This window comes from Lepisma saccharinum, chromosome 1 (assembly GCF_977018435.1).
Source record: "Lepisma saccharinum chromosome 1, izLepSacc3.1, whole genome shotgun sequence".
NCBI classification, from domain to species: domain Eukaryota; kingdom Metazoa; phylum Arthropoda; class Insecta; order Zygentoma; family Lepismatidae; genus Lepisma; species Lepisma saccharinum.
Genome location: NC_139229.1, coordinates 140,525,012 through 140,551,235, shown reverse-complemented (window position 1 = coordinate 140,551,235; position 26,224 = coordinate 140,525,012). Strand labels below are relative to the sequence as shown.

The 26,224-nt window shown below is 39.3% G+C and overlaps 1 protein-coding gene across 5 annotated transcripts in view; it reads right to left on the bottom strand.

Annotated features, from left to right (window-relative positions):
• Positions 1 to 26,224, bottom strand: part of Miga (mitoguardin) — a 563,944-nt gene that overhangs the window by 384,809 nt on the left and 152,911 nt on the right. For all 5 annotated transcript variants that reach the window (XM_083139480.1, XM_083139484.1, XM_083139469.1 and 2 more), the window contains one exon: positions 18,335 to 18,496. In XM_083139480.1, coding sequence (XP_082995606.1) covers positions 18,335 to 18,496 — 162 coding nt within the window. The remainder of the gene's footprint in view (positions 1 to 18,334; positions 18,497 to 26,224) is intronic.

Here is a 26,224-nt window from a genome sequence, read left to right as displayed (position 1 = left end):
CTACACTGGGATGTATCACGCCCCACTTGAGTCACGCAGGGTTAAACATGCGCACTGCCTGCTCGGATGAAGGAAATGACTTGCAGACTTTCAACAAAAGTTGAACTGCGGTAGTATATCCGTGAGCGTATAACCTTTCTTCCCAACTTCTGATGAAGAACGCAGGGACGGAACTGAAGCCGCCATTCTAAATTGAGACGACAACGATACAGGCGCCCGTAAAAGTTGAGAAAGAAGAGTCCCATCTCGTTCAAGGGTCAGTAAATGAGAATAATAATATTCTGTCTCGTCTCCATACGATCCATAAAACTGAACCATTCGACCTTTCCTATGCATAATCATCAGCTTGATAAGAATTGACGTTACTATTATTTTTAGTAACAAAGAAGTGTAAACTTGGTATGGACTGAAGCACGATACTATAAATAAGAAAAAAGAAGGAAAATAGAACATGCATAGCGGAAGTTCCGCATGGACAGATAATGACATGATATTTGCCCTAGATTCTTCTATGTAGTCACCGCTACTTCCTCTTTGGAGCAATTCGAAATTACGTCTGCAAATGAAATCTACTCTTACCGTGCAATTATCAAATTTACGATGATGGAATGGATGAAAGGCTGGTTTCAATCGTACATGAACATTATTCATATGGTAGTTCTCCATAAGACAGAACGAGTAACGTGCATGCTGTTGTGACGTGATAATGCAACATGATTTGTTAAGTTCTTTTTAACATGGTAGCAATTTATGACGTTGACTCTATAGTGGTAGTATGTTCCTCCTTTAAAAATATTTCTTAGTATTAGCGGTAATCTAACGACTTCTCTTGTAAGAACCGGAAAAGAGCAAGAAATAACAAGCATAATAAACCAAAGCAGACATTTTTTGTTTCAATGTTGTTGAAAATGGTTCTTTATTATGAGCATATAATCTTCATTGGACATTATCCATTGCCTAACTATTTACCTGCTAATATATATTCTATCACAATGGAGAGGGGGCGGTGGAGTAGTTAAACGAACCAAATTTGCAATAAAAACCAATCGTCCGTCAAAGGTTCGATCCCCACTACCAGCAAAAAGAAATTTGTTTATCAGAACACGTGGGAAACACTAATTCAATCAAGTTAATCAAATTTATTTTAGAGTGAATCTGGTGGCATAAGTAGTGCGAAGCCAAATTATTTTTTACAACTAAGAAGATCCATTTCCACATATTTTTATTAGTTTCAAATATTCACATCCCTTACATCGATAAATCATGCTAAAATAGAGAAAACAACTACACATGTTAAAGAACTTTCTTCAACAAAAATTCTTTCCTACCCTCTTCGGAATGGAAGCATAGCAGAAGATAAATCTAACCGATACATGATGTTTGAAATCATAGGTTAATTGAAGACAGCTTGTTATTGGTTTTATACTAAAGAAACCAATCTAAAAAAGGGCAGTGTTGTTTGTCTATAGCTTTCGTATTGCAAGAACGATCGACAATATTTCATTCTCTCGAACTGGAATGCTGCAGACTCCGTGGGTGTAAAACTTGCTTTGTCGTTTTCCATCTTGCGAGTGTGGGAGACTCGTTACTCTATTTTGGTGAGCTTACGTATCTTGATATCCAGATGACATTAACGTTGTAAGACAGTACAGTTTCCGACGCGGTACACTTTCCGCAAGTAATGCGTTCGAATTGCACACGACTTGTGAATTCAAGTACAGTGGCGAGGTTTGCAGGGTGGGGAAAGGAATGATTACATTTCTTGTATTCATCCCGACAACTGAATGGCGATGGTAACCGTGAATCGTCGGCTTCCATTTTGCGTACTGTGTCTCTATTAACATATGAGCATTAGGGATTGTGATTTCTTCTAAGCGTTTTATTCACATATCTCTCTCTGCCTTTAAGTTTCTCAGGTCCATCATTCGGAAAATACATTGATAAACCCTTCTCAAATCGAGGAGATACAATTTATCCTAGTTTGGAGGCCCATGATGCGAACTTCCGAGCTTTTTAATACCAGGTGTTCATAATGAACGTTTGCCTACTCAGAGCCCTCTTCAGCCCGTTCGAATATCGAGTTGCGGTGAAACTTGGTGCAGGCGCTATGGAGGCCATGGGGAAGCGAATGCTGACGATAAAAATAGTTCAAAATTTCACCACCAGGTGGAAATGTAGTGCTGAAATCTGTGAACAACATCCTGCTGCTGAATCATTGATCATGCTGTCTTACGCTTCCAAAGACTCATTCAAGTTGAGGCGCGCATATTGAACACTTCAGTACTGACATATACTAAAAATATAGTTTTGCATGTTCTATTTCTGGTCGTTGTTATTTCAGCGGCACTTTTCCACCTGGTGGTGAAAATTTGAACCTTTTCGTCAGCGTTCGCTTCCTCCATGGTCTCCATAGCCTCTATACCAAGTTTCACCGCAATCCGATGCTTTGAATGGGCTCAAGAGGGCTCTGAGTACGGAAACTTTAATTATGTCCCTGGACCTTAGACTTTCCGTACGCACTCTAAGCAACGGTATATAAACAGATGATGTTCATGCACCGTGTGTCACTGCGTTTGAAGCTCAGGCTTGAAACAGTTGCAAATTTGGGTAATTATAATAATAATAATCATCATCATCTCTCAGCGTGGCCAGTATGTGGTTGGGCCAACACTCAAGTAAATTCTTTCCATCTGATCTTCCACCAACTGACAACTTTCCTTCCCCTTGGCTTTTTTTTTTTACCACTCCTATGCTTTCGCTGGCAGTCCTTGTGGCCACATTGTCTTCATATGTGCAAACAATCTCATATGTGCCTGATCTATTCTGCGATGAAGAGAATAATGAAAACTTTAATTGAAGTAGGAATAGAAGGAAAATACACAGTGGCAGGTCAAGGATGGAGTACACCAAACAAATTGTTCAGGATGTAAATTATTAAAGATACAGAGAAATGAAGACAGGAACAAATAGAGAAACGCAACAAAGAAGAACGTTTCACAGACCCTTTTGTAAATACTAAGGTAGGGAAACTGAACAGGGAAGTAAGATGAGAAGAAGGAAATATGAGATGAGCAGGGACATAATGGGCAACGGGAAGAAAATATTCAAATGAAGAAAGAGCTTGAGCACACTAAGATCCAGGTTTAATATTTAAGATGAAAAAGTAGCATTACCCGTTGTTCGTCAACTTGTTCCATCTACAAAATACCTGCAAACCCCTCATGCTTTTGAAAACGTTAAAAAATATACACACTTCCCACAAGGGACAAACTGGCAGATATTCTTACACAAAAAATAAAATGGAAACAGAAATTATCGCCTACTTCAGGAAGTTCACTATCGAGTGTCGTCTCGCATTACCCGAAGCACAACTTTACGCTTGTCACAAGCCTTGATTATGCCTCACCCAGCGTTTCGATCCAAAGACTATTCAGCCAATGCAATAATCTACCAAACCAAATGGACATGTTCGAAAATCAGGGAAATTTCAGAAAGCTGTTGGGCAAAAATTTATAAGTCACTTTCCTGCATGTAATTTTAACTTTATGGTGTTACTTTTCTCTTGATGTACATTCCAATGTACTAAAATTTGCTAATGCTGTATTTGGAATCATTTGCTAAACATGTAAGTAAACAAAATCTTGTATTGAAGCTAGAAATAAAGACATTATTCAAAGAAAACTAAGTTCAGCTGCGGCACGACGTGTCAAAAATAACAGGTCCACACTTCTTAGATGTTCTCAGTTTCCTTGATGGCTACCTAAAATTCATCTTTATTTTCCATCTTCTCGCGTTGCATCTTCAACCTCCCTTATCTTCTCCAGAGAAGAACCTCCTTCATTATTTATGCCAGCGTAGATCTTCCGCAGAGGATAACCGATTCGTCCCAGAAGGTGCCTAAGGATTGTGATACCCGAATCTTTCATCGGTCCTGCCAGTCCCAATGGGGAAAGCTATCACTCTTCATTTAGCCCGCGTCCTGCCCTACTCCCACTCAGCTGCTGCTTCATTGTCCTCAAGGTCGGCGCTCATCAGCGCCCCCTGACATCATGGCAGGAAGAGCAGTATTTTACTACTTGGCCTGTTACGTCACCTGAAGCCAAATCTAGGCCCTAATTCCTATTCTTGTCATTAGTGCAAGTCAGATGAGGCAATTGTGCCGTAATGAATTGCTTGCTCTCTGGCAGAGTGCTGAGTCTTTTGGCACTGAACTAAGACCTGAACTAACTGCAGCGACGTCCACATTTTTCACCCCTATAAATAATTATACGGAACATTGCCAGTCCTTGCACTAGCGCGTGGACAAGGAAATAAAGCGTGTGCCCAACTCGCATTCTTCCGCATATCTGCAGTGCAGTGTAACGAGGGATCTTTCGTCATTGGCAACCGAGATAGGATCCAGTACATTATTTCGGTTCTCATTGGCCATAATATACGAGTGCAGTAATTAAAAGTTTACTGATCACGTTACGAAAGATCATCATTAAGTGCTAATGGAGAATTTAGGACAATTGGACAAATTAGTAGGTAGGCTAGAATCTTGGACCCTGTATCAATGGAGAAAACGATTTACTAATGAACTATGGATAAAAAACAACCGGCATAAGACAACCAGCAACTTGCGGTGATTGGAAACATTAAGGCAGCTAGACTGAGGCAGGCAGGACATCGGATTTAGATAAGTGATGGTGAACCTCCTAGGAGAAAATTACTTCATCATCCAGGTGGACATAGAAATCGAGGACGACCAACTTCTCCTTGGATTCTCCACATACGTTACCATCAGATACCATGAAATTCTTTGCAAAATATCCTTGCTGAAATTTCTCAGAAAATTAAACAAAATAGAAATTACGCAAGAACATCGTACGGATGAGCACAAGAAAACTGCGAACAGCTTTATCAACATTTAAACTCGAAACAGTCATTATTAGGCGCTACTCATTTCCACGAACACTTTGCAATACAATGCATAAGATAACCAGCAACCAACAGCAAAATTAAATTACTATTGTCCAAGAGAACTGCTGTTTCGTCTACTCTATAATTAAGAATTTCCTGGGAAAAAATCAACTCACATTAGACAAGAGGGAAAAACTTCTGCCCTTGGCCGAGCAGACGATTCTTACGCAATATTTAAGAACACGCAGGATTGTTTTTGAAGTCAACTGTAATTATACGTATTAATTAAACCAGATTCCTCATTAGCAGGTATAGTGTGTTATTACATGAATACTGCTGCTGCTGCGTACCTTCAAACAAACAAAAATATTTTTATAATTAACAATCTGAAGCAAGAGCATTTCTCAAGAAAAGTGTGCAAGATGAGATTTTTTTATTGATAACATTAGTTCCGAAAATGGCAATTGTAGGATTAAGAAATGTAATTCGAGCCAGAAGCCCCTCACCCTTTCTCTCTCTCTCTCTCCGCATCCATAGCCGCAACAGCAGACCGCGTAAAATACTTCTAATGTCCATTTCTCGCCACAATTCATCCCAAGTTACATCTGCTAGCATTTCGAACACGTTACCTCCTGTAATTCATCTCTCTTCTTAAAGAGGCAGATGGAATTTCATCTATACGGCGTACGTTCTTAGAAGCGATATCGGGCGGAGCCACGCAGAGGGTGTGCGTGGCGACCAGCCAATGGCAGGAGTGCAACGTTGTACAGTTAGGATACTGCGGCGCGCAAGTTGAACGCCGTGTTCTGTATTTTTTTTCTTTTTCGCGCAAGAAGTTTTCATAAAACTCGCCATTTTAAGGTTCATCATAAGATGGGAAAATACATTTTGAACCTGACTGTTCAAGTCCCATGAATTTCCGTCGCCTATAACTGGAGATATCGCTTCTTGAAGAAACATGGGAAACAGCACGTCTCAACACACACACAATAACCCTTTTAATTTCCTTGTCTGTTTTTTTCTTTTTCGTTGCCACCGTGTTGACGCCGCTGAGTTGTTGTGTCTAGGAAAAGCTATGGGTGTTAAATTCAGCTGAATATACACAATAACCCTTCATGAACATCGACGTTCAGGAACATTGCGGTGCGAATCTGAGTCAGTTTGAGTTCGGCGTTTTCGTAGCAAGGTTGGTGTAAAATTATTTTACTCGTACGCCACGAAAAATAGTTGTGAGAGCGAGAGGACTCAATAAAACCCTTATTGGTTGATTGATTTAATTTATATTACTTCGCTTTTCTGCCACTTCTGGCTAATAGCGAAGATGAGGATGACTGATAATATGATGAAATTGATGAAGGGACACTTACAAACAGCCATTCCCGGACCGGGATTCGAACTTGGAGCCTCTGGCGTCGTAGCGCCCTGTGCAATATAACCCTTAAGCCGGGTCCACACCAGAGTAACAGAACACCGTTCCGTAACCGCGTAGCGTATCACGCTTTCGTGTGTGGACGGTATTGTGCATCTTGCACGCGCAACCTGAGCGCAACAATTATGTTACGCGTCGGGGTTCACTCCGTTCCATGACTTGTCGGTTTTTCCGCGTCGCATGGAGTAGACCCAAGAAAGAACTCTAAATTTTATTATATTATACATTGTGTATCCCACCAACGTATCTGTTTTCCATTACATTTTAATGCGTAATGCAGGTACGTGTACGCTGCAGCGACATCCATGTTCGTACACACTCAACTGTTGGAACGCGGGAATGTTGCAGTTACGGACTCCGGTGCGGATTGCAAAACTATCATGCCGTAACATCGTCGCGTGCATTGCCCCGTACCAACTTTGAAATGCTACGCGGTTGCGGGACGGTGTTCTGTTACTCTGGTGTGGACCCGGCTTTATGTTCGATAGTTCTGCAAGAGTATGTGTTCCGTGAGTGTTACTTAATAATGTCGCTCTCGAAACCTAGCACCAGCAGGCTATTACAGGCACCAAGGGTAAAAATAATACGTTCACAAGAGATAAATCTTATTTTTAAAGTGTATCCTTACTTCAAGGAATTGGCGTCACAAGACGTGCGTGCTGAAACAGTGTTTTCTCATAGTCGAGAACTTACGGCTAAAGCGTGTGGTGTAGGTCTGCATGCTGTGTCGCGTATTATAAAACAGGGTAAAATATCTACCACAGAAATCGGTAAACCCCTATTCAAATCTCCTGGGAAACATGCTAGAAAACAGAAACGAGAGAGATGATGATGATAACCTTGCACTTCCTCTACAATAAGTACTTTCAATCTTCTTTCAGGTACGAGTTTATCTTATATGCTGCAGTGATAGGATATTATAATGCTGTGTAGAAATAGTCACTATATTATTTTACTGTACTCAAATATAATGTGAATGCTGACTATTGGACACAGCGCAAGAGCACTGGCTGCATATTGGCTGAACTCATGTTCGTTCTAAAAGCGTACGCCGTATAGTTATCTAGAAATTTAAGAAAAAGGATGGAATGAGTTGATACCCAGAGTAGGTAACATTAAAAGGTACACAGAAAGCTACAAGATCCTCTGGCCAGGTTCCAGCAAAGACATTTTTGAAGAAGAAATCGATATTCCAAATTATGTAAAATTACATTTGTTTAGAATTCGCTCTACAACATTCACGTGAATGTTCATGTAATTTGATTTCGCTGTTGCCTAGACATTTGTACTGGTTCCACTGCCCGTAAGCCTATTTCCTACCGATTTCATCCGAAACATTTAAACAAAATTCTGAACTCTTCAAGCGAATTGGAGGCTCCAAATTAAAACTGTTATCCCATTAGATATGACAAGATCAATGAAGTTGAGCAAATTGTTTTTAGTCTTCCTGTATATAAACACAGAGTATTGTACAAGCTTATAACTTTATTTAGTGCAACATAAAAAAGAACATCTACTAATATCATTACCACATACACACACTCAAACTATTGCAAAAACTGAACTACCTACTATTTTGTGGTGTCAAATGCATTGTATTCGGTGTGCAATGACGGTATATGTATGTATTAGTATGTATATATAAAAAAGGTAAAGTGCTCCCCTGTGCATAGCACCACGCCATGAATGCGTATAGGGGGTGTGGGGGTAACGCCCCACACTTTCTTGATCCGGTCGTGAGTGGGGGTGATGTGATCAGCATCACGCCCCTGACCGCCTTTACCCCCCCCCCCAGGGTTTCCCCCAGGTACCCATGTTATTCGACACTGGGTGGGCGCCGGGGATTTGAACCGGCCGGGGATCGAACCCGGGACCTTTAGCATGGTAGTCAGACGCGTTACCGCCTGAGCCACCGCGGCCACTGTATTAGTATGTATGAAAATAGCAATATCATGTTCTTGTTGGTCAAGTGGAAGGAAAGGTGTTATAGCTGTAAACAAAAACAGGTTCAAATGCCAGAAAAATTGGAAGTAGGGACAGAGTAAGCAGATGGAGTTACACAAAATTCTCAGAGGTTTGAAAAAGTTAATGCAGAATATTATACATGATAATAATGCCATTTTATATTGATATTCAAATATTTTTTTCTATTTTATTCAAGTTCACTTTACTTGCACAAAGTCTAATCGCGACTAGACCTACAGTTTATTGTAGGATGCGAACAACTGTGCAATGTGCGAACGCGGGACCTCTTGACTATAAGGCGACAGCGTCAGCCAGCGAACAAAGTCAAAAATAAACAATGCATGTCAATCACATGGGTCTTGAACCCGTACATCCAACCACAGTGGAATGAAAACATCCTTGGTACCTTTTGTCTCGTCAGCCCAGCGTGCCATGCCCGTTGATGCAATCGCAGCAAGGTTAACTACCCTCAAATCATTTGGAACATTGTGAGAAAAACCACATGCTTCGAAAGTGCCCAGGCATTTTTATAAGGCGGGCGACATCTCGGTCAAAGAACACGCAAACGTGTTTCGCACTTCAAGCAAGCAGACGCGTGTTCCGCTAGCATTGCAACCACGACAAGCCTCTCTGTTCAATCACACAACCTCGGAATACTCTCAAGACCGCTCTGGGTCATTCCACGTCAAATCATCCAGGCCATGTCACCCACCATCTCCGATTTTGATGAAATTCAGTATACTTATAGAACTTTTCATCCTGATTACAAAAATGACAACTTTTTTGAGATTGGTCAAGTGGTTCAGAAATTACGCGATTTTAAAAATCTCCCTGTACGCCACTTGCGGCTCCACTTTGAATGACACGCATTAGGCTATAAATTATAGTATCTTCTCTCAGGTTTGCCGTAGAAACTTCAAGTTTGATTTCTTTTGCTCAGGATAGTGTAAGCTTTCATTTAAATAAGGTTTCTGATCAGTGTATCAATAATCATGTATTTTATGTATAGTTTCATGTATTTTTTTAGAAAAATAAATGACTAACTTCAAGATCGAATTTCGTGCAATGCCCCCCCTTCAATTTCACCCAAATTTTATATACAGATAGCTGAGAGTGGGTACTAATGCTTGATGGAAAAATTGGGATGGGCGGTTCAGAGACAGGGTGATAAAAAAATCATTTACATTAAAAGTTAATCTTATTAAAAATACTTATGTATTTAGCACAAAGTCTGAAGTACAATATGTTTTAAGGTATAATATTCAAAATTTCTGTTCACTATGTGTGAAGGTAAGCATAGGCATAACCCGGTGGGGCAAAGGGAATCATTTTCCCTATCCAAAATTTATAGATTAATTAAAACCTACAAATAATAATTGCAGTGGAACCCCGATTTCAAGTTCCTCGATTTTACATTTCCCTGCATTTTACATTCAATATTGGTGGTCCCAACATAGCAAATTTTCCTCGGTTTTACATTTTCTCTCATTCTAAGTTTTTTCAGCTTGGTCCCCTGAACAACGTAAAATCGAAGTTCCACTCTATCTAAGTTAGTTTCAACTGTCTTCAATTTTTTAAAAAAATATTATAATCATAGTCATTAGCATTCCCAAACTTAGCAAATTTTCTTCGAGAACATTCTTCTTTTTGTGCATTTTATCTCAATATGGAATTTTTTTATACTCTTCACTGAGATAGGTAATATGAAGTAAGAATTAATAATACACATTTGTGTTGATTGAAGTTATTCCAAATTGAGCTTTTCTTGCCACATATCAGAGAAAATCTCCTTGTGATGGGGTGGTTGGAACACTTAGAAGACTTGTATAGACATCAACAGTATCAAGTAACAAGTTCAGCAATGAAGTACCAATTCCATGGAAATAGTATTAGAGGCATAAATTTCTTATTAATCACGTAAGGTGAAATGATAACAACCTGCAGTACAATGTGTCAGCGATTGCAAAGTACTATACAACAGCACCAGGAAGATTAAGTATGCACTGCTTTGAACTTAGGCTACAGGTTATTTACAGTGTTCGGTAAGTTAATTTTTACAAGTAACCGAGTTTCAGTTACTCATTTAAAAAGTAACTCTGTTACAGTTACTGGTACTTTAAAAGTAACTGAGTTACTTTACAGTTACTGTGAAAGAAACTTACAGTTAATGATCATTGATTTGTGTAAAAATTACAAATTGTGTTTCTAGTACATAATCCGTATGTCTTCATAAATCTACATTACTACTTCAAATAAATGATGAAACACAGAATCAACTTTGCTTGAACGATTTTAATTAAGAAATCATTTGAATGCTGACCACGATATTTTGAATATGGTGTCATTGATTCCACTTGCACCTATTTCTTTCTCCTCCATTCCAAGTTCAACAAAATCCAAAGATCCACTCCTTCAACGATGACTGTTTCCTAGCTCGACAGTCCATCTAAGACATTGAAGTTTTCACATACAAGTAGATATGAATTGAAGTAAAGCGTGGATGAAGTTAGCATGCAACAAAGCATACCTTCCTTGACAGGCCAGCAATTCCAAGAAAATCCTTTTACGTAGCATCCAGAGAAGGTACAGATGTATTTTTTTTTTACAGTTTGGAAAAGAAAATGTGAACGGTACAATTTATAGTGCATAAAATTTTGGCAATGCATAGAATACAATCGAGTAAGTATTTTTCGGTACTATCTTCATGGGCGTAACTTGGGAACTATCTTTGGTTGAGAGAATCAAAGTTTTCAGTCCCATAAAAATAGTGTCAAAGATTATTTGCTAAATACATTTGAAAAATCACAATAATTATTCTTTTCTTGTTTGTTCCTCAAGTGCCAGGAGGTTCACAAAATATATTTAACTTGTAGGTTTTAATTAGGTAATCTATAAATTTTGGATAGGGAAAATGATTCCCTTTGCCCCCACCAGGTTACGTCTATGCTTACCTTCACACATAGTGAACAGAAATTTTGAATATTATACCTTAAAACATATTGTACTTCAGACTTTGTGCTAAATACATAAGTATTTTTAATAAGATTAACTTTTAATGTAAATGATTTTTTTATCACCCTGTCTCTGAACCGCCCATCCCAATTTTTCCATCAAGCATTAGTACCCACTCTCAGCTATCTGTATATAAAATTTGGGTGAAATTGAAGGGGGGGCATTGCACGAAATTCGATCTTGAAGTTAGTCATTTATTTTTCTAAAAAAATACATGAAACTATACATAAAATACATGATTATTGATACACTGATCAGAAACCTTATTTAAATGAAAGCTTACACTATCCTGAGCAAAAGAAATCAAACTTGAAGTTTCTACGGCAAACCTGAGAGAAGATACTATAATTTATAGCCTAATGCGTGTCATTCAAAGTGGAGCCGCAAGTGGCGTACAGGGAGATTTTTAAAATCGCGTAATTTCTGAACCACTTGACCAATCTCAAAAAAGTTGTCATTTTTGTAATCAGGATGAAAAGTTCTATAAGTATACTGAATTTCATCAAAATCGGAGATGGTGGGTGACATTTTCACAAAATTCTGGATGATTTGACATGGAATGACCCCTCTTCTTCTGCTTACAGAATACGTTGTCTTTTTGATAATTTCATGAAGAAATGAGCATCCAAAAAGCAGATGAATTGTGCAATAGATCTATCTATCTTCACGTATAAAAAACTCGCATTGCGCTGGTGACAACAGCGTGCGAGGTAGATTATAATGTGAGAAAACTATGAGAGGACAATGCATACTGTAATTTCCCAGCAAATATTGTAATTTTTCTATCACATATACCGTGCGTCCATTTCGATCTGCAGCCGAGAGATCGGGAGAAGCGTGGCGGGCGGCCCTGACGGAGAAGCCGACATTTGCGGCCTGTAATGCCCGCTTATTTTTATAGACATATGCAGACATTTATATAAATATTGCAAAACGATCACTAACCTGTGTTATAACACGCAAAAGTTCTTCTGTAATTCATCCAAGTTCTGCTCTTATATACACAAATAAATACGCTATAGAAACGATGTTAAGAGCCACAGATAAAAAAGCATTTTAATCATGGTTTTGATCAGTAACGTCCTGCTTAAGTTTATATCCTTGAAAGAGTTTTGTGGCGATGGGAATCGTTTGGAGGTTTCGAATGTGCAACACTGTATCAGGATTACACTGCAGACGAAACCGATAAAAGTGAATGGTTTTCGTGAGCTTCCTCGCAATCCGAAATATCCGAGCTCGAGTTTTTTGTTCCTTCGCGACTAGATGAAGACAGAGTTGTAAATATAGTGGCGAGGAATGTAAACCAAGAGCGTGTTAATTTCGTACTGTGCGCAAGAGTGTTATTCTTGGTTACTTGCAGTTACTTGTTTGTGTTATTGTAGTGTGTATGTGTGACGTGTCAGTGAGACGATTGGAATGTCAGCCGCAAGATTCACGTTAGAACAAAGATTTTTTATGTATGACACGTACCTACGTGAAAACAAACTCGTGTAGAGACGTGTGTAGGTAATTTGTACAGAAATTCCCAGGCGTTTCAACTCCACACAGAGATACGGTTAGATATCTTGTCCTTAAATTACGAGAAACTGTATCGTTAAATTTTAAAACACCTAAGCAAAAACGACGGGTTCTAACCGAAGCAAAACTCGATGATATTGGTGCAGCGTTAGAACGTTCTCCAAACAAACCTCTACGTCGTGTTTCACAAGAGGTGGGAGTGTCAAAATCATCGGCACATACAGTCACTAAGCTACTAAAATTAAAACCATACTCTTATAACACAGGTTAGTGCTCGTTTTGCAATATTTATATAAATGTCTGCATATGTCCATAAAAATAAGCGGGCATTTCAGGCCGCAAATGTCGGCATCTCCGTCAGTGCCGCCCGCCACGCTTCTCCCGATCTCTCGGCTGCAGATCGAAATGGACGCACGGTACAAGGTCTATCGTAAGTAATAGCGCAAACTGACACAGTTGAAAGTACACGATAATAGAAGCAAAAAAGTCTCAGTGAACATGGGTCTGCAAACGAGCCGTTTTCGAGATTATTGCGAATGTGTGGTTACAAGCCGCCACTGACTTCATTGTTTGTAAACGTCGTCCTAGTTGGTAAAATGTACTCTTTGTTGCTGTAAAGTTCCATTTTCACTACGCAGTCCAGCACAACTGACGTGACTCCCACAGTATGATTAGACTGTGTACTGATTGTATCCATCCGGTTGGATTACAACGTCACTTCTCGGAAATGTTCTGTTTTGTAAACAAAGAGCAAACCTCAGAACGCGCAAGGAGTAAAGCACTCGGTGTTTACAAAATTCAATCAGTGACGGCTTCGAACCACACATTCGCACACATTAGTAGCATTTTTACGAACTAGGACGGCATTTACAAACAAGGAAGTCAGTGGCGGCTTGAAACCACACATTCGCAATTATCTCGAAAACTGCTTGTTTGCAGACCCATGTTTACTGAGACATTTTTGCTTCTATTATCGTGTACTTTCAACTGTGTAAGTTTGCGCTATTACTTATGATACACCCTGTATTGCGAAGTCGAACTTCGAAATGAGATAATACATTAGGTAATATATTTCACATCGATTGTCTGTGTCATTAGGATAATCGCAACGATGAGAATGAATAAGGAAAATAAAGAAGGGGCACGTGAGCAATAGAGACGGTATCCAGAGTATCGGTCTCGTCTCGAGTTGTAAATGCCCGTCTCGATCTCGTCCAGAAATAAACAACATATAGGGGAGACCGGGGTGAGTTGTGCATGTTTTTATGTTTAAATTCTTGCAGCTCATAAAAATTACTATCTACTATTGATGAAATGCTAAGAGCAATACCTGTAGTTTCCTTGACCACTGTGAATTTTTATTACACCATGAAGCTAAAACTTGTAAAGTTATTGCTTGTTTTTTCGAAGCGTGTCAGCATTGTCAATTCACCCCGTATATGGAGTGAGTTGACTGTATGTGCGGGGTCAGTTGACAATATGTGTAATTCTACCACATACATGGTTTGGAATATTTTATTTCAAACAATATACTGCCTTACAAATTAAGGATTACAAAAATCTTTTCAAATGAACAGTATAACATGAGACATAAATGTCCCAAACTTTAAAAAAAAGTTTACAAAAGTGTTTACTGAATTTTTTGCCCAGTGTTTATTGTTATATCACAAATACAAATGCAATATACTGCCCTATAATCCTAATCTAATATATATTATTACAAACAATGTGTCTATATGCTAAGATGTTTCTGATGAAACAATTAATTGAAGAACAATTTTTCTCAAAAGGCCTACAGTATTGTCAACTAGCCCCTTCCTTCCTATTGTCAACTCACCCCGATCGTCATATTGGACTTTCTGGTCATGCCGCTGATAAACATTGCAGTTTAACAAAGTATCCCAATGTAGTATCGGTAAAATTTACCATAGTCTTCTGGATAGCGTTAGCATAAACTATGTGCTTACTTACTTTGAAAACGTATAAGAAAGAATATAGAGTTGGGAAAATTTACTTCGGAAGTAAGAATTGATGTTAGGTCATGCACTAGAAACTTTGTGAACAAGACACTCAACTTCTTAGTTGTGAGTTGGTTCTAGAGATGACACATATTCACAGTAACCTGCCATGTTGCCAACTCTTGACTGGTGGGAATAAAGCTGACTTTGTCAACTCGCTCCTATGGGCAACTCCCCCCTGTCTCCCCTACTGTTAACAAAGTTTTATTAGTTTTATTTCCTGTTTGAGCCTATATCAACGCAATGAACCTTCGAAAAACAAAAGTTTGTCCATGAATGTATGCAACCACGCAGCACATGCTCAGAACTGCCCCTAATCGATGGACTTCGCAATTATCATAAACAAAATAATTACTTATATATAAATAATCAGGTAGATATCCGCTTAGTATGTCTGAAGAAGTTGCATAGGAAAGTAAATTTGATTAGGTAAAATATTTCAACTAGACTACCGTACCAAAGTCTCGAATGAGACTGATTACAGAACCCTGTCTCGACTAAACAACGAAGTGCCGAAGTGTCTGCTCTCGTATAGTATCGATTTTTTACAAGGCAGTTTCGGTCTCGATACCATGCGTAGTAAGCAGGGCTCTGGTACCGAAGTGGTAACGGTAAAAATGTTGCCAACCGCCTAAATTTGTGTTCCCGAGAGTAGCAATACAATTATAATCGAATCTTTTCATCCAAATTATTCGGAACACGAAGAACTTCCTTGCTAACTGGCGAGTATACGTGCGGCATCTGAATCTTTTCAATGTTCTCAGCTTCACCAACGATGCTACTTTTGTTGCCATCTTATGCATTATTAGATTACAACTTTGTAACAGGCAAGGATGATCAAATTACAGTCACGAATGTGGAGCACCAGGTTTATCTCAAACCTGAGGAATCTTCCGCTCTGGAAGCGAATAACACGATTAGTGTGAAAGGAAAATAATTTTGCTTCAACAAACCGCAAACGAACCACTGAAAAGAAAGGGGGAAAATTCTCCTGGTGTCTCCATGCAGCCATCGATCGCAAGCAAGATGGAATTACCCAGAAGGAAGCAGTGTTTTCTAGTGGCCCTTACAAACAGCATGATAACGAGGGAGCCATTTGCACAAGAAAAGTCCGACAGAAAAGGCATTTGCATCACAGAAAGCTATCACCCGAAGAGCCTTCTGAAGAAGGTCTCCGTCTGCTCGCAGATCATCAATTTTTATCACTTCCCTTTATGTCTGAGTGTAGAGCCGCAGAACGACTACTCAGGAGGCACAGAGGGGAATATATACAGGAGACGCACTTTCGTGTTATAAAAAGAAATATGACTTCTCATACAGCTAGACTTTAGTTTTTGCTTACTTCTATGGCATTTCTTCATAATTAAACTTTTTCGGGGCACAAAGATCGTTTCTCTTTCTTTCCAGCTATTGGAAAACGAAGGTAAGCAAGCTGTTGTACTTCAACATCATAAATATATTGTATCCAAGGACATCGACTCATCATATATATTCATTCGTGATTAAGGAACACATGGAAACATACAACGAAATATACGTAGGTACCTTCAATGTTCGATCACGGAAGACGTGCCTAGCTCGAGTGAACGAGTCCAAACTCTAAGGGAGAAACAAACATTACTTTTAGATCGGTATTCGACTTGTGTGCGTTCAGTTGTTGTTCATTAACGCTCGATTTTCCTGTTTAAGAATGGTGATTGTTTGTAACAACTCGTAAAAAACCCGCGCTCGAAGTGGAACAAAGATGGTTTTTACGTTTCACCTGCAATCATACCTATTTTGCCAATGAACTCTCCACTTCCGACGATGGTCTCGACAAACGCAGACAGACTATACCTGCCACTCTTATGTCTGATACATGTAGCTAGATGCGGGATAAAAGATAAGTACCCTTCAGGTAATAACGATACGCTTCCACACAGAAGTTTACGGTCTGTTGCAGAGTCACACCTTCCATACTCCGCCTCTGCTCATGTTGCTTCAGATGCCTTGGTGCAGTAACGACCCTGTCGTTAAGTTTCCGCTGGTTGAAGAGCACGGCAGTTATTAACAGTTTGAGAGAACAAACATTTGACAATGGCTTATTGCATTTTCTGCACAATGGTTAAGCACAGAACGGATAAGGAGAAGACAACGATTATGTTTTACTGAAAGGGTTCTCGAACTGATGATGACACGTAGATAGAGCTTTTTAATAACCTGTATTTTTGAATGGTTAAAAGTTAAAACCTGTTAAACTTCGTTAGTAAGGATGAAATTCGAAAATTGCTTGTTTCATCTCCAATTACACAGAATCCTAGTAAGTCTGACAACACACATCATCAATGAGGAAAAGGTAAAGTGTTCCCCTGTGCATAGCAACACGCCATGAAGGCGTATAGGGGGTGTGAGGGTAACGCCCCACACTTTCTTGATCCGGTCGTGAGTGGGGGTGATGTGATCAGCATCACGCCCCTGACCGCCTTTACCCCCCAGGGTTTCCCCCAGGTACCCATGTTATTCGACGCTGGGTGGGCGCCGGGGCCGCTTCCACCGTTAGAAAAGTTCCCGGATTTGAACCGGCCGGGGATCGAACCCGGGACCTTGAGCATGGTAGTCAGACGCGTTACCGACTGAGCCACCGCGGCCACAATCATCAATGAGGAACATTGAAATAAATAATAAAACTGTTCGTAATTACTAAACTTTTAAATTACTCAACGTTTCGACATTATTTCACGTGTCCATCTCAAATGCCGTAAAGACCCAATCTGCAGACATTTCTATATTTTAACCTCACCCTTCCAAGTAGTACACCCTGGATTGAATTCTTGCAAACTAGCGAGGCTCTGGCGTCTGGACTCACCGCCAGTATAGTCCTCTGTGAAGCTTGTGTTGTGTGCTGTCCGTTTGTAACTGTTCCTTCATCTATTTATCATCTTATTATTCATCCTCGCAATTAGGCAAAACTGGCAGATACGCTAAGCAAAATAAATCAAATCATTAATTCATTTATCCAAACTTAATCCAATTACAACAAATAACCAGTAAGAATTATAAAACTTTGTTATTAATAATTTAATGAACTGTTACCGATTGTTTATTGCGACAGAGACCGAATTTCATTCAGTTTATAATTCTTGAGAAAGACACATGTTAAAGGTGACGAAACGCGTCGAGCAAGTTAAAAAGTTTACGTCATTACGTGACTACACGTTTAAGCTACAAAAATTTAGGAATGATTAACTTGCCCTTATAGTTACAGGGTAATGTTTCATTAAATATTTGCACATGAAATCCAGTGCATTCCGAGTAAGAAGATTCGTTCTAGGAAAAACTGTACCCGCACTATTTCTACTTCAAAACGAAACTGAGAAACCCGATGCTGTCAGAAACGGAAGGAAACCTTTCTCTAAACGGTTACGAAACGAAGTCTGGAATCGGGGAGTGGGGACATAAATTAGAGAAAATTTCGAACACTGTCAAAAGGTAAGTCCTACTGGGTACTTACCCATGACGCCGAGCTGCTGAGGTGTCAACTGGGCCGCTGCGTCGCCAGTCATTGCTGTCAAGTTGGAGGCGATGGACAGACGATCGCTGGCCCCAGAAATGGACGTCTGGCGGTGCAGATTGCGCGTTCCTGGACTTGTGCTCCTCCTCCCTTGGCTGATTTCTGTACAAAGAAGATTATTTATATGTGGCATGATGTTTTACTTATTATCTTTCTTTCTTTACAAGGAAAACAATTTCGATGTTTTGCTTGGAGCTGCACAAAGCCGCATTGGGTATTTTCTTACAGCACTTGAATAGTTCATAACCAATGGTTTGAAACACTGACAGTATACAACATAGAAAATAACACTAGAAAGTATGAGTTAGCAATCCGTCATAATCGAACGTAACAGTTGGGCTGAAAAGTTCGTAGGCTGACTCATAGATGGCGTTACTAGAATTAAATCCATGTGATTTTTACTTAGTACTAACCTTCAAAAGATACGTGTATAAATTTCACAGCTGCCGGATAATTAGTTCGTGAGATATAGCATTGTGAGTGAAGCAGCTTATGTTATTGTGAAAAAATGGATAAAAAAGAATTTCGTGTGTTAATAAAGCATTGCTTTTTGGCAAAAAAAAATACTGTTGAAGCCAAGGCTTGGATTGATAAACATTATTCGGACTCTGCACCAGGAAAATCAACCGTTGAGAAGTGGTTTGCTAAATTTAAACGAGGCGAAATGAGCATCGAAGACGATGCACGCAGTGGACGCCCCAAAGAGGCTGTTACCGACGAAAACATCAAAAAAGTCCACAAAATAATTTTAAATGATCGTAAAGTGAAGTTGATCGAGATAGCTGAGACTTTAAAAATATCAAAGGAACGTGTTGGACATATTGTGCATGAATATTTGAACATGCGAAAGCTGTGTGCAAAATGGGTGCCGCGCGTGCTCACAATCGATCAAAAGCAACAACGTTTTGATGATTCGGAGCAATGTTTAGCGATATTCAACCGTAATAAACACGAATTTTTCCGTCGATATATTACAATGGATGAAACATGGCTCCATAACTACACTCCAGAGTCCAATCGACAGTCAGCCGAGTGGACTGCACGTGATGAACCGAATCCAAAGCGTGGAAAGACGCAACAGTCGGCTGGCAAGGTTATGGCATCAGTATTCTGGGATGCGCATGGTATTATATTCATCGATTACCTCAAAAAGGGCCAGATCATCAACAGCGATTATTACATAGCGTTGTTGGAGCGTTTAAAGGATGAAATCACGAAAAAACGGCCCCATTTGAAGAAGAAAAAAGTGCTGTTTCATCAAGACAATGCACCGTGTCACAAATCAATGAAAACGATGGCAAAATTATATGAATTAGACTACGAATTGTTTCCCCATCCACCATATTCTCCAGATCTGGCCCCCGTGACTTTTTCCTGTTTGCAGACCTTAAAAGAATGCTCGCTGGAAAGAAATTTAGCACTGATGAAGAGGTGATCACCGAAACTGAGGCCTATTTTGAGGCTAAAGAGAAATTGTACTATAAAAATGGCATCGAAAAATTGTATGACTGCTATAATCGTTGTATCGCCCTCGAAGGCAACTGTATTGAATAATAAAATCGAATTTTGTCAAAAAAATATTTTTTACTATGTTAGCCTACGAACTTTTCAGCCCAACTGTTAGGTCACACCTCTATTCCAAGTCATCAGTTGTGTCAAATGCTCTACGGACGATTTTACTTGTGTTTTATTTTGATACGATAGCGGAAAAAAGGATCTGGGTCTATTGCGGTCAATCTTAAAATTTTAAATTATTCTTCTGCACATTAACTCCGTTGGTCAACCATTTCAAATAGGAAGTTTACAACGCAATGAACTGGCTAATATTGAACTTATACAGAGGTACTCATCTGCCTTGGTGTAAACTGCAATGAACTGACAAATCATATTATCAATATCTTATACAAGTGTTGCCATAAGGCTGTGTCGTTACAACCAATATGTAAAATCAGTTATATTTTTCACTATTTTTATTATATCTTCCTAGTATTTGATCTCTTCATGTAATTAAAAGTTTGAAATTGATTGGTAACATTTGTCAATACGGGAACTTTTCTAACGATGGAAGCGGCCCCGGCGCCCACCCAGCGTCGACTGACATGGGTACCTGTGGGAAACCCTGGGGGGTAAAGGCGGTCAGGGGCGTGATGCTGATCACATCACCCACACTCATGACCGGATCAAGAAAGTGTGGGGCGTTACCCCCACACCCCCTATACGCTGCTAAGCACAGGGGAGCACTTTTATTATTTTGCTACTATTTATTTAAATATCCCCTTTGACTAGAAACATAAAATTAGTTTCCAGCCGAATTTTCCCTTAATCTGTTCGTTTTTTTTCAATAAGCAAATAACGAAACGATCTGATTTTGACGTCACATAACAGTTCCAATATATTGGATGCCGAGATTTGCTATAAAATATTGATCGGGGTGCAAGGGGTGATCTTTTCCGAAGGCACCCGAACGTCAAACTCTCTCCCACGTATTACACCCTGGACTTTATTTCTGTAGACTAACAAGGTTCGGGCGTCTGGACTCCGTCGGACTTGTGTTGTTTGCTGTCCATATGTGTTTGTGAATGTCTTTTCACCCATTTTACCTTATCAACATTCATCCTCATCTTCGCAGTTAGACAAAATGGCACAAAAGCGAAGCAAAACAAACCAAATCAATCAACATAAAGTATTAATCATGTGGAAATTTCATTCTCCTGCTCGAAAGAAAATACCGTCGTCATTCGAAGTGCCCGAAGGGCCACAAGGATGATATTATTGGGACCGATTTATAAATTTGAGAGAACTGGGTGTGTTTTGGGTGCAGGAAAATGGACGACCACCATTAAAACCCAGACTTAGCAGATAAAGCTTGACAAATATTACTGTTAACGAAAGAAAGGCTAAAAAATAGTTTTCGTGATAATTTTGAAGCCAAGTGAAAGTTTAATTTTACAAAAAATTACCAGAATATCCTGAAGAAAGATATCTTGATTTGACAGTGGAATTCTGCGCATTATAAGTGGAGGTGGAAGGAAAAGATTTGATTTGATTTTCTAATGAAGGACTCTTTGACATAAACGGAAATATTAAAATCTCTAGGTTGATGAGACGTAATTAGTGCAGTGTGCAAGACGATTTTTACATCTAAATAACTCAACCTCGCAACATTAAAAAGAAAGAACAATCATTAAAAAATGTGTATATTTAAACAACACCACATCAAATTTATGTTGAACGGCTATTTTTATGTAGACTAATCCGTTTCTCTGATGAGCTACAAATTTACATACATTATTTATGTAATTAATCTGTATGCATAAGAGTGATAGTGTGAGCATATCAAGTTGTACACGTGTCTTCTGCAGGCGCATGAACCGTACGTTCATTACGGAAAAAAATATATATTTATCGCTAGGTTGTTATTTTAGACCAAATGCAACTTCCCTTCTCCTATAATTTCCCTGATAAGAGCCATTAATTATAAAGAGTTCAAAAATGTGTTAAGCAGATCAAGGTTTCCACTCATTTTGGCAAAACGTTTCCAAATTTTCCACTAGACACTAGGCTTCTTAAACCCGAAGGTTTATGGCTACAGCGACACAAGATCAATCAATTCTTATCCACCCTTACCGATTTCCTTTACGTCCATCTCAACGTTATCTCTCCATCTTCGTCTTGACCTTCCTACAGGTCTCTTACCATCAGGTTTTCCAACAAGAATACTGTAAACTGTTCTCTCCTCTCCCATTAGTGCCACACGGCCTGCCCACCTACGTCTTCTTGATTTAATTATTCTAATAATATCTGGGGATGAATACAAATTATGCAGTTCTAAATTCAAGCGAGATCCGAATCAACACTGGCTTCGCCTGATTTTTCGCTCCCTCTGTTTACCACACAAGGTACACCAGACCCCCGTGTACGAGTCCTGGTCAAGCCTGAATTTTTCCCTTAAATTTCTAAAGATTCACCTGAAGAATAGAGAAGAGGCGCTCCCTCGAAACGTAGTGTTAGAATAAGTATAGTTTAAAGCAGTAGACAATGGATAATGCCCAATTAACATTGAGTGCTAATGGTAACATGTTGTTGGCTGTAAGTTAAGTTGAAAGATAAAAAAATAATAAAAAGTAAACAAATGAAAGGTTGCACAATATATAATTTAATTTAGATAATTTGTATTGTATCATTGTGTGTGCACACGACAATCATGCAGATGTTAGTTTGGACTTGGAAATACGTATTCTCATTTACTTTATACCTATTGTATTTCAATGTTCCTATTTTCATTTTCGTTAGTTCACTTCGTAAAACAATGTTTAAGCGTCAGTAAGTTATCGATTTTCATTTTAAACTTCACCTCTCTTTGCCCGCAGATTTAAAAATGCAAAAACAAAATCCTGTATATTGTACAGCGCTGATCTGCCTCACGCAATAACTCATTAACTAATTACGCCGGAGACTAAATGCATATTTAGTACGGTTGAATGAGTACTTTCCCCAAGGACAATCCAGGAATTTTCCACGCAAAAAAGTCCCCAGTATTGTGAGCGTGAACGCAATTTTGCGATTAATATTTTAAAACATGCATCATACCTTTGTTCCAATTGAAACTGTTCTCTGTATTTTATAAATTTGAACGAGGTTATTTTTGTCAAAGATAGTTAAATAACTGGGAGGTTTTTGACGCTTTATTTTTACATCTTAACGGTAAAAAGAATAAAGTAGATTGAGATGTGGAATTGAATACAAGTTCGTAACACGTAACACAGTTACAAGTAACAGTTACTTTTTCGAGTTACGATAGCTGTAGGCAGTTACTTTGTGAAACTAGTTGTTTTTTGGTCCACTTTATGCACAGATAGGCTAATCGAGACTGGACCTACACCGTTTAAAGCGGGATCCGAATCAATGTAAATTTAATCATGTCCGTCATTGAAATAAAAAAAAAGTCCGCTTGCATGAAACTAGTAATACGAGTAGCGCCTTATCTATCTTAGTCACTTTTAAAGGTGACGATAACTGCAACCGCGTTACTTTCTCATGAATAACTACAACTTAATTACCACTAATTACTTTTGGGGCCAAGTGACTGTAGCTCGATAATTTAACACACTAGATACATTTTAACATACTCTTAGATCAGGGTTGCCCTCTTATCCAGTAGGGAACGGAGGTATGCATTTGTGAGCTCCAATCTAAATGCAAAAGCCAAATAGTCCAGGGGCATTTGTAATCCCGTTGGTTTTTGAATGAAGGGAATATATGACTACCGGTAATATATTGCTAGTGTGGTACACAATAACGTACTACCAGGTGTTTTGTCCGGAATTGTGGCAGAAGGCCTGTGTGACGTCATAAATCTAACATGGCTACCGCTTCATGCACTAACTAAGAAAATCCATCATAACTCCTTTAATAGTGGTTTTGGAAAAAGTGTTTTAGATACATGTTTTGTTCAGAATTGAAAAAGGAACAAAATTGATTCTTACAGTTTTTTTCATAAATCGCACTGTTATGGAGATATATCTAGTGAAACTATTTTGTGCCCTTTTCTGCAAGGATTCTATGCATATTTTACACTTTACTTGACATTCTGACATATAAAGGGGGAAAATTACTGCCTGTGATATTTTGTTGATGCCTACTATTGTGGCGTATTGTCTGTGTGACATCATACATCCAAGATGACTGCCTCTGCAGACATTAACAAACAAAAACGACCCTATCTCCTTAACTCCTTTAGGAATAATTTTGACCATTTGTACGTTTGTTGGGTTTTTACACGAAGGGAAGACATGTGTATGGAGGATGCTTTCATTTGGAGGCATGCAATCATGTATTACTACAGATGTTTTGCTGGATAATGTGTCAGAAACCATACATGACGTCCGAAATCCAAGATGGCCGCCTTGGAAATACTGTCCACAACCTGATTTAGAGTTCGTTTATCAGATTTTTCCAGAGGCATTTTCTGTTAATATACAGTATAACAAGTGAAAATATTAATTATTATTATTATTATTATCATTACTATTATTATAAATATTACAGTAAAGAAGTAATATCATCGCTTGTGAATTCCGCATTGTCTTTTGAAATTTAAGCAGCTCACCTGTTATCAAGAATGAGAGTGGTTGTAATCATTTGGGAAATATCATGCCATCAATACAGTCACTTTATTCAAATTCCTCGTCACTCTGATCTGAGTCTCTGTCCTGTAAGTCATTGTTTTCACACTCTTCCTCATGTGCACTACAAAGACACAGTTCAGTACGTCGCAGGGACTGATCCCGGCATACGCATGAATATGTCCTCTTTCCGCAACCATATGTCAACTCTAATCTTCTCTGAAGTTCTGGGTAGTGTGAATATAACAAGAATCATCTTTGTCATCCTCATTTTCTTCTTTCTCCATTCAACAGCCTATTGGGCTGGACAGATTTAGATGTGTCTTTTCTGCATTTATTTCACTCCAACACTTGGAAGTAACTCCTCCTGGGGAAAGGTGTGTGGGTCACTTTGGCGGCAGCGTTCACACTATTTATTAATGGTATCCCAGTTTGTGTTTGTACTTGCAAAGAAGGCAAAAAAGTGGTTGTTGAACGCATTTGATGGCGCAGAAGATTATGTGCTTGAATCTCTTGCAAATGTTGGTTCTCCTGGATTAGATGAATGAAAGAATGAATTGATTTATTTTTCTTTTCGTTTCTGCTACTTTTGGCTAATTTCAAAGATGAAAATTAATTATAAGATGAAATAGATGAAAGGACAATCACAAACACATATGGGCAGCACACAACTCAAGTCCCATGGATCCAGAGGCCAAAGCATTGATTGAATGAGTTGGTGTTTTATTTAAGTCCACTTTATACACAGCAAGGCTCATTGGGACTGGACCTACAATTTAAAGGGGGGTCTGAACCGTTATATGTGCCTCCAGCGGGTAACGAACTCGGGACCCCTTGATTACAAGGCGACGACGATACCACTTTGCCTTTGATTGAAAGGTAAACTAAACACAACATATCAGAACAAGAGTGCCTCGTTCTGTATCGAACGCGCATTGTGATCGGAGGACAATCTCTTTGTAAAGTGTTCAATGTACAGTAAGAACATGGCACAAAGACGTCAGCGAAGAATCATCGGACGTCTAGAGCAGGTCAAACAAAGACTGAAGTCACGGCAGCGTTGACTGTGCCACAGTCATTTCCAGGCTTTGGCTACGGTTCCAACACACAGTAGATGTTCATGGTAAGCCAGAACAAGGTTGTCAACGAGTAGCAACGCCACAACAGGGCCGATATCTGGCTTTAACTGCACGACGAAACCGGACGATGCCTGCAAGACAACTGTTCCTCAAAGCTTGCGGCCACCTCAGGGATTGAGTTTCTCTCGCCAAACTGTGTACCGGAGACTCAGGACAGCTGGTCTCTATGTGTGTCCCGCTTGATCCAGTGCACAGAAGGGCGGGCCCGCTTACAGTGGAGTCAGTATCATCGAAATTGAACCCTGAACGAACGGAGGAAAGTGCTCTTTCACAGATCAGTTCAGATTCAGTTTGCAAAATGATTTTCGATCAGTTTGGTCGAGATGGAATACTGGTATGGGAAGACATCATGCTCAATGGACGTACAGAGCTGAAGTCTCTGCTGGAGGTACTCTTACTGGCCAGAGGCACAGAAACAAGGTACTAAACAACATGTGCGACTATTCAGAGGCACAGTCGGCTCAGATTTCAACTTCAAGGATGGAAAGATGATAATACATGTGCGCATCGAACCAAATCGGTGGATGACTTTCTTGAAGGTGAATAAATCCACCGCATGGACTGGT